Genomic DNA, 10333 nt, shown 5'->3' with positions numbered 1-10333 from the left:
GCATGTACATGTTAAGGTCTTCTGGTAGCTGAGAATTTGGAAGAAATCTCTGTAAAGTACATTTTGATACCTAGCCTGGAAGATAATGGAAACATCCGGTCTGGAAAGGCAATTGTGTGGAAAGTTACTATGATATATGTATAATGTAAATTGACCTGACACTTTCTATATTAGATTGTATTGGTAATGAACTTGGGGGTCTCCTGTCTGTTCAATTTCTGGTCTGTTACATTGTAGGACTTAAAATGCTTTTTCCTCCCCTCAAAAATTGTACTCCTGATTCATGAAGCCCAGTTTCCTAATTTCTTCTTTCTGTCTGCTGAAATTAACCATGAAATCATTGAATGGTGCTGGAGAGAAAGGGGATAATATCTTTTCTTGCATTTCCCCCAATAGACCTGATCTTGGTTGCTCCCTTCTTACTGTTAATAGTAGTAGGAAAATAGCAACCCTGTTCCTCTACTATCCCATGTTTGAGACACTGGGTAGCAGAAGGAAGTGGATCAAAGCATTCCCTTATGTCTGAGCACAGAGAGCAGTAAAAGGCCACAGGGGGCCTTATGACTTCTATTTACCCATATGTGTTGTAGAATAAATTACATTATTGGTATTGAAAACACAAAACATGTTGTAAAATCAATACTTTTATTTTCTTTTTAAATCTTCCATACATTTGTTTTCAGAATTTCAAATGTATAAAATTGTTCTCATTAAAAACACATGTAAATATATAAACACATTTTATATACAAAAATGGCACTCTGAAGGAATGTTTTAAAGCACATTGAAATAACAGCTGATATTAAAACATGTTACAAAATACAATCAATCCCAGTCTTTTTGAGAGACCCAGTAAAAATAGGCATAGGGTCTTAAGAACTAACAGCTGCTTCCCAGTTACATTAAAGTTGAATGTCCAGCAAAATAGCATTTCCCTGATTTTATTTTTTAAAAAAACACTTTAACAGAAAGTTAACAGAAAAGTAAACCTTGGCAGTTTTTTCAAACAACCTATTTGCGTCTTCGGCGCCCCTTCTTTCTTATGGGCTTTTTTTTAAGTTCTGGAAATCCTTGCTCTTCATAATTTTCTTTACTGTCCGAGTCTTTGTCACAGTCAAACTCTAGTTTAAAATGAAAGGAAGACACTAGTTAAAAAAAAAGATCAAAGCAATAAGCATGAAGTATGTATCAAGTCCACTTTCTGGGAAAATAATAATTTGAACCCATGCAGTCATTTTTCACATTGGTTTCAATTATAATAAAATAGTTAGATTGTATTTATATTCTGCCACCCTCCTTTTTTCAAGGTACAGTAGAGTCTCACTTATCCAAGCTAAACGGGCTGGCAGAAGCTTGGATAAGCGATCTTGGATAATAAGGAGGGATTAAGGAAAAGCCTATTAAACATCAAATTAGGTTATGATTTTACAAATTAAGCACCAAAACATCATGTTATACAATAAATTTGACAGAAAAAGTAGTTCAATACGCAGTAATGTTATGTTGTAATTACTGTATTTACAAATTTAGCACCAAAGTATCATGATATATTGAAAACATTGACTACAAAAATGGCTTGGATAATCCAGAAGCTTGGATAAGTGAGACTCTACTGTATGTAAACAGAAAGCTGTACAAAAGGGGGGGGGGGAGCAGTTTGCCTGTAACTGTGGCAATTTTGAGCTCACACAAATGGTTCATTCACATCTGGGCCCAGGCTATTATAACTACTGTGGCCAGTTTCAACTGGGTATTTTTAATACTGTTTATATTTAATTCTGTGTTAATGTTTGCATATTTGTAATATTTTAAATTGAATGCTGATATTTTTATGTTAAGTTGCTTTGAGTCTCCTGTGGGAGAGATAAAGTGGGGTATAATAATAATAATAATAATAATAATAATAATAATAATAATAATAATAATAATAATAATAATAATAATAGAAATCCCAGGAGATAGCAGTATTGACAAGAAGCAACTGGAAAAGCTGACACGATGTGAGGATTTAAAGATCGAACTGCAAAGACTCTGGCACAAGCCAGTAAAGGTGTGTTGGATTTTGGTTGCGTGTCTGTATGAAATGTGAATCAAGTGTTTTTGCTGTTTTGCAAGTGTGTGTTTCAGCAATGAAACAGTTAACAGCAGGCCAGTTTGACTGACAGCCTGCTGTGGCCTATACGACATGATTACCAGCCTTGGAGGACAGGACTTCCTTCGGACTAAGGAATGTGCTTCTTATCTGTTGAACTGTGTGTGCTGAGCCGAGAGGCAAAGAAAGAATGCCTGCTTCCAGCGATGGCTTTTGCTGCGATGTAAATATAGCTTTGTGAATATTAAATAAGAGTTTAAACTGCAGATGTCTTTGATTCTGTACTGCTTCTCAGAACGGGAGAGACCAGCAGTCTGACATTGGAGGAGAATTGGTGAAGGGCAGAAGTTCACCAATTCATCAGGGTGCTGATCCGGAGCTGACTGATCGATGGTTTTCGAATAACCCAAACCCACCCGCATACCCTGTCGTCAAGGTGGTCCCATGGTACCTAAATACATTGGCCAGCAATTAAAAATATAATTACCACCTGTCAGCTGCAAAAGGCCACTCTACCCGGATCTGCACGCATTATTCACCGATGCATCACATAGTCCTAGACACTTGGGAAGTGTCCAACGTGTGATCCAATACAACAGCCAGTATAGTGATCTTGTTTGCTGTGTACTAAACTTGTTGTTTATCAAGTAATAATCATCACCATCATCATGACATTAAGGGTCCCCGTATCAACAACCTCCACCTGTCACATATCAAGTACACCTTAGTGTCGACCAGAGTGCCCACTGTGCCTGCAATCTTCTGCAATGGTAACAAAGTGTCCACCTTCACCACAATGCAATTCCCAGCCACATCCAAGATCAGACTATTGCTCCGCACTGGAGCTCTTCCCACTCTCCATTTCCTTTGCCTCTCTTGGCTCCTTCCTCTTGCTCTCCTCCTCCTCCTCTATTACCCTTCCCACTTGGTTAAGTCTTTTGAGTAGATACAAGCTCTGTGTCTCTCCATTGTATTGCCTTCCTCAGACCCTTCCCCTTTTCTTCTCCTCTCCCCACTCCATACAGGATGGTGGCATGAAGATGTATGAGTGCATGGCCTGCAAATGGCAGGTGATGGTGCGAAGAAGAGGAGAGATGTGAGACAATGGCAAATAGAACTGTCCTTTCAGGCATGTTAAGGGCTCCTTTTTCTCCAGCTTATGCACTTGTGAGACAGCAGAAGAGTGGGGAGGAAGGAAAGAAGGAAAACCTGTCCATGACTGCAGTGTTGGAACTGGAAATATGGCAGTGGAACAATCAATGGAGAAGAGCATTTTCTCCTCTGTCCTCCCCCTTTTCCTAAGTTTCTCTTAGTCACCTGCCAGTTTGGTTTCCTCCCAAATTTCACCATTTATAGTCTGTAATCAAAGTTCTACTTGAAAATGGCATAGGGCAAAAGTTTAGGTGGCAGCCACTGGCAACACATATTTGATGCCTCAAATGTCAGATCTGTTTCAGGATATATTTGACTTGCTGATTCCAGAAATGGCACCAGTTCCCCCCTATTTAGTTTCTGAGATACTGAACATATGCCATTTAACACTCTTCACTCTGCTCTCCCATTAAAATCAGGATATTTTAATATAGTGTTTCAATAAATATGCTTTAAGTATGAAGGAAACATATTAAACATCAAAAGAAAAGTGTACTATGTGAAAATCAACTTATTTCACACAGCAGATTCGTGATACAAACTTTTCACTATACATTCAACCATATCTAAGAGCTGATGTTGTCTATCCAATGCAATTTTCTGAATCAGTGCCCCAAATAATACAAAGAACAGCCCTAAAAACTAAAGCACCAAAAACTTTGCTAAGGTTTAACCAGTGAATGTTGACTGTGCCTTACTGATGGCACAACAGATCAAGCGCTTCCTCACCATTCTTGCAAATCACAGTACTACTGACCTCTAAACAAAATAAAACTTGTTAATAGATACAACCTCTGTACAGATTCATGTAAAACTAGAAACATACCTTCCTCCTTTAGCAGGGAGGATTCCATCTTCTCCAGCCATTTCACAGCACTGTCTACATTTGATTCCAATCCACGAGCCAACTTGGACATGATTTCTTCAGCTAAAATAGAATATTTATTGATGCAGTAAGTTAAAACTGTGGCTCCCAATCTTTTGGGGTTCATGTGTACAGTAGACATTTTACGAAAGCACTGTTGGGGCCGCTACAAATCAACAGTCAAGAAGGGCATATTGTCTGTCACAAATGGTGGGAGATAAAGTCACAAAATGGTGGGAGATAAAGAAGGAATTTAAAGAATTCAAGTTATCTCAGTCTCGAAGTCCAAATTGCTTTCCCTTCCTTAAGGAAGTCAAATTGATCCCATCTATGCTTGTTCTGAATGAAATCCCACTGAACCCAGTGTTACAGTTCGAAGAAAGCATATTCAGGACTGAATTTCAAGGAAGAATTCAAGTGAAAAACCTAATATAAATCATAGGATTCACATACAAATTAATGGCATTCTATCAAACATGAAGATTTTACTAGAAGAAAATAATGAGAAAGGAAACAAGCTGCCTTTCCCTGACTACAGAGTAATTCTTTTCATGCTTACCTAGAACTCAGTTCTGCTGTATTGCATGGAGTTCAAAAAGTGTAAAATTCCCAAAGAAAATACCATGGGAGAAAAAAAGAAGATGGGCATTGCATATTGCCATGAAAGACAATCTGAAACACATTTTGAGGACAAAGGGATACCACATATAGAATGCTGGACTAAGCCTTCCGGATGCTGAACCAGTACCTGGCAGCTGTGATGGATTGGATGAGGGCTAACAAGCTGAAGCTTAATCCAGACAAGACAGAGATCCTCCTAGTCAGTCATGAGGCCAATTGAGGTATTGGGTGGCAACCTGTGCTTGATGGAGTTACATTCCCCCTGAGGACACAGGTCCGCAGTCTGGGAGTCCTCCTGGATTCAGAACTGATGCTTGATGCCCAAGTGTCGTTGGTGGCCGGGAAGGTCTTTGCACAATTAAAGCTTGTGTGCCAGCTGCGATCATACCTCGAGAAGGTAGACTTGGCCATGGTGGCTCATGGCTTGGTGACATCCAGAGTGGATTATTTCAATGCACTCTACGTGGGGCTGCCTTTGAAGATGGCCTGGAAACTGTAAATGGTACAAAGGTCGGCAGCTAGGCTTCTAATTGGAGCTAATTATAGGGAATGTACGACACCCCTATTAAAGCAGCTCCACTGGCTGCTGAGAAGTTTCCAGTCCCAATTTATGGTGCAGGTTTTGACCTATAAAGCCCTAAACTATTCGGGCGCATCTATCTTCGGGATCGCATCTCCTCCTATGAACCAGCACGGGCTCTAAGATCTGCTGGGGAGGCTCTCCTCTTGTTTCCACCACTGTCACAAGCATGACTGGTGATGACAAGGGAAGGAGAGCCTTCTCGGTGGTGCCCCCCCCCCCCCGGCGTCTCTGGAACACCCTCCCCAGGGAAATTAGGCAAGCTCCCACACTGTCCTCCTGTCGGAGTGACTTGAAAACCTGGATGTTCCAGCAAATTCCCAAGAATGATTAATCCCTTGGCCCAGTCCCTAGGTAACCTGATAACACTCTGACACTCTGTCCTGCACTTTATCCACTTCTCTGGCCCTGTGATACATTGTTGCACTATCCCTGGCCCAGCCCTTTTATAGTTGGCCACGTTCATCTTGTAATCTTGGCCACTGGTTTGTTGAACCTTTTACTGATGGAGCTACAATGAGATGGGTATTTTAAAATATTTTATTTTTACTTTTAGTGTGTTTTAACAAGGTAATTATGTTGTGTTATATTGTTGAATATGTCTATTTCATTTATTGTTCGTATGGTTTCCTTCCGGCAATTGAATGTTTGCCTTATATGTTGGAAACCGCCCTGAGTCCCTTCGGAGAGATACAAATAAAGATGATGATGTTGATTATTATTATTATTATTATTAAACAAGCTTTTAATATTATCTAGTCCTGCTATTCATATATTCCTATGGATCTAAAACATAGGAAAATGTGGTCTGCAGGTTGCACAAATGGCACTTCCAGAACTACACTAAAAATTATTTTAGCAAATGATGCCTCGCAATAGACTCCTCCTGCAAACAAGTTCTCTTCTAAGCTTAATGGCCAGAAAGGTCCAAAAATATAACAAAGCTGCACCCCAGTATGGGCAGTATGGGTTAATCAATGTAACCACCCCTCAAGAGTTGGTAGATATATACTCATCATCTAAAACTAATTTAAAAGTATTTATGAGAATGAACTAATACTGAAAATTGCATTGGCTTGGTAAACATTTCATTCAGATGAATTAAAGGTTTTGTCTTTGAATTTCTGATAGTAAAGATTTTTCCTGACTGCTGAGACATAGCCAAAGTGTCTTACCATCAATCCATGCTTTCCTCTTGTAGATATCTTCTACAGCATCACGAATTCTCTTAATGCCCTCTTCAATTTTCCTCTGCTCTAACTTAGAATGCTCATTGGTAGAAAAGTGACTCTTGATGCAGGTATTCTCCACAATCTTTTCCACCACCTTATTCCCATTATGGACTAATGGTTCTATCTTGCTTCTGAAAAACTCAAAATATTTCTGGTAAGAAATGCTTTTGTTTTCATGTTCACGCAGGGAGATATGATGTTCAAATGTTTCACTGGCCACAAAGCTTTCCTGCTTTTCTGCACCTTCTTCCCACTCCATTTCAGTTGGTGTCTCTTCTGTAGGTTCTTTTTCTGAGTGCTCGATCGTAGGAGTAAAGTTCAGAGGGCTTTGGGCAAATTTGATGCCACAGAGATCACACTGTGTTTTATCAATATCTGCTTTTTTGAAAATCCCCAATGTCATTTCCAAGGTCTCTGGTTTTGAACAAGACAGCCGCTGCCATCTAACGCAACAACGAACAAACAGGAAAAGGCACCGCAACTTCCGCTTGACAAGAGCTTGTTGTTGCTTTTGCTGCCTTACTGATGCTAAACTAGCTAGTGGATCTTCTCTTTCTTCAAAGTATATGTTTTCTTCAAAATCTGGCTCTGGCTCTTCCAAATATGGTGCCTGACTGACATGTGAAAATCTGCCTATGTCTGCAACTCTGTAATAGATACCTCTGATCCCTTTATTATTTTCATGCCTGGAACCCCGAGTTCCTTTGGGATCCCATCTCCAGCAACAGTCAGCCAAAAACTCTTCATCTCGGCAAAACAGCAACTCTTTGAGGCCTTCAATGACTTCTTTAACATTAGTGGCTCTGCACATCATGTCCACAGTTTTAAACAACCTTTCAGGTACTTTAGAAGGACACTCTTTCTTCATTTCTATAAGGCTTTCCTTGAGAGCAGGGAAATGTTCTGATAAAATGCTTTTATATTTCCAACCAAGCACTTGATCTGCATTCACCAGCATCACCAAGCAAAGGACAACAGTACGTTCAGCCTCTCCTGATACAACAGAATCAGGGTCATTAAAAGCATCCAGGAGTACACTGAAGTTTTCATATTTGCACAGAACATCTGCTAAATATGTCAGCTGATGTTTGAATAGCTGTATGGCTTGTTTTGTATCTTCTGGCCTATAATCCTGTATAATAGAAAACATGCATTTTTGTCGGTCTCCCTTGGTGAAAAAAAAATCCCAATAGTGGCAGAAAGCAATGTAACTCTTCGGAAGGCAAAGAGTCATGCTTTTGGAGAGGCGCATAAGGATGGCACAACAAAAAATAAACTGAAACTCTAGCAAAGTCACTGTGTTGCCTATGCTTGGAATCAAGGGATAAGTGCACTTCTTTACCAAGACATTCATGAAACGGTAGAACAGCCATTTACACTTCTCTGGATTTCTATAAATGTAGAGCTGGTCTAAGGACTCCTGTAAGAGTCGAATGAAACACAAGTGGATGCTGCCAGCATTTCCAGCGTATTTGTCAGGCAACAACATACCACGCCTTCCTTCAGTGTCTCTGGTATTCCCTCTCTGCTTATTTTGTGTCATTTTTAGTTCTCTGTTATAGTCATCTTCTTCTCTGTCAAGAAGCCTCTCAAACTCTTCAGGATAATGACCAGTTAAGGCGAGGACTTGCATTGTTCTCAGCAATAAATCAGTAGATTCTCTTCTGTTTTGAGGAGTCTGGTTTTTGAACTCAGATAGGACATATTCCCTCAACACCATTCTGCAAGGATTAGAAGTTACATAGCCACCGCCTTGAAGACTTAGGATGTTTTTGCATGCCAGTGGGTCTTTGGAGATCATTCTCAGATGGAAATGTTTAGGAAAGATGGCATTTATAAGGGATCTGCTCAAAACATATTTATCGGCTGTCAACAATTCATCAATGGCATTACGCTCACAAAGCAAATCTTTTGGGAACACTTGTTTGGCTTCTAAGAGGAACCAATTTATTGCAGCCAGATGCATTTTACACTGAAAGACAGATTTTATCTCTCCATATGATAAAACTCCATGGAAGTCTTCACAGGCTTTGTCCTCACACTTCAAGCCTGCAATGAACTTGGCACAAATATTGGGGAAGTTCCTTTCAAGGAGATGGTGAACAATGGTAGTCAGCCTATTCAACAAATGCCTCTTCAGGACAATTTTCACCTCTTCCATACTTGCAGTGAAGTGATCACTTTTCTTCCCTCTCAGGTTTAAGCTTTCAGGAAAATATTCCAGTAAACATTCTGCTTCATTCTGGGAGATCTGGCAAATCTTGTTGTCTACTGGCACAATACCGAAGTATTCAAAACAGGACTTCACCATGTCTCTCTCAGCATTGGTGTCTTCTTTTTGGAATGCTTTTACTAATTTCAGAAGTGCCCCAATTCCTTGTGATGATAATCGCAGGAAGGCTTCATTTCCTCCTGCACAACCTGAGGCTTTAAACAATGCTTCCACAGCGCCTGCAGTGTGATTCACTTGCAAGAAACTGTGGAAAGCCTCCCTCAATATAGAGAAGTCTTTGCTTAGAACACCCTTCAAATAAGTTGCCTCTGCTCTGCCAGACTTTTGGTTTGTTTCTTCACAGAGATGTAAGGCTTCTTCCAAGATGGCTGGCAAATTCTCCAGATCATAACAGCCTGCTACACCATGGCGAGCCGCAGCAAGTAAGCATGATGCTTGAAAGTCCATTTGTTTAGAAAGCTTGGCTGCTTCCAATAAAAATCCATGCTGTTTCATAAACTTAGCAGCTTCTTCGTCTCTGCCTTCCTTTTTCAAAAGCCCAGCTACTTCAGAAAAACATTTATGTTCTTTCAAGAAAACAAGCTGGTCTTCGGTGTCAAGGTGGGAAAGCATCTCCATCATAGCACTGCTTCTGTTTGCATGTAAATATTTTGCAGCTGCTTCCAAATAAAACTGGTTAGCTGTATATGAAAGTTTGGAATCTGGCTGTTTTTCATGTTGCAGCATTTTCTCATACCTAAAATCAATACATATCCATAAATGTTAATTGTGAAATGGAAATAAATATGTGATTGAACATCTGTTGAGACATAACACATACTAAAAAGACTACTAAAGAGAAGAAACCTTGGGAAAAACTCATGATTCTACATGAAAAATTATGTCAACAAATACGATTTTAACAATTTAATGCAAAAAAGAGGTCCCTGGCTCAGTATATCAGAAGGTCTGTGTCGTATGCCTAAGTAAATCATGTAAATGGATAACACAGCAATATTTTTTAACATTTCTAGAATACCGGCAGTCCTCAAGTTACAAGCAAGATAGGTTCTGCAGGTTTGTTCTTAATTTGAATTTGTATGTAAGTGTAACCACCCATATCTATATCTATATCTATATATCTTCTATATCCATAATAAAAGTGAAACCCTGTATGAGTGTGTATGTGGCACGGGTGTCTGTTAACACAGACAGCCCCCGGACTCCACAAACAGGCTATAGTTCCCACTGCTAAGGAGCCACCAAATCACTCTTTTCGACTGACATTGCGGTTACAGCAAGCTCCATGAAAATGTAGCCCACACCCTGCCAATATCCTCCCCAAATACTACGGCCCACCACCCAAGGAATGCTTTCGTTTGGGGATCATTTCATCCTAGATTTTGCATTGTCCTCCACCATAGGCAGGCATCCCAGGGTTCTCCATTAGTATGAAGTTTGCATGACCCCGCCTACTGCCCTCCCCTTTCAAATCTGTCTGCATAACAAACACAGCAAAACTACACTTCCTGGAGGAGTTTGGGGGATTGAGTCAACATGGTGGAAGTTGTAGTTCACC

The 10333-nt window shown here is 40.0% G+C and overlaps 1 protein-coding gene across 2 annotated transcripts in view; it reads right to left on the bottom strand.

Annotated features, from left to right (window-relative positions):
* Positions 1–628: 628 nt before the first annotated feature.
* trank1 (tetratricopeptide repeat and ankyrin repeat containing 1) overlaps positions 629–10333 on the bottom strand; it is a 107537-nt gene continuing 97832 nt past the window's right edge. For both annotated transcript variants that reach the window (XM_062958232.1, XM_062958233.1), the window contains 3 exons: positions 6486–9511; positions 4071–4172; positions 629–1121 (listed from right to left, as the gene is read on the bottom strand). In XM_062958232.1, the coding sequence (XP_062814302.1) occupies positions 1012–1121; positions 4071–4172; positions 6486–9511 (3238 nt within the window). In that variant the 3' untranslated portion in view covers positions 629–1011. The remainder of the gene's footprint in view (positions 1122–4070; positions 4173–6485; positions 9512–10333) is intronic.

The sequence above is a fragment of the Anolis carolinensis genome, chromosome 6 (genome assembly GCF_035594765.1).
Source record: "Anolis carolinensis isolate JA03-04 chromosome 6, rAnoCar3.1.pri, whole genome shotgun sequence".
Classification (NCBI taxonomy): Eukaryota; Metazoa; Chordata; class Lepidosauria; order Squamata; family Dactyloidae; genus Anolis; species Anolis carolinensis.
The sequence above is the reverse complement of the archived record's forward strand: the minus strand, read 5'-3'. Positions and strand labels throughout refer to the sequence as shown.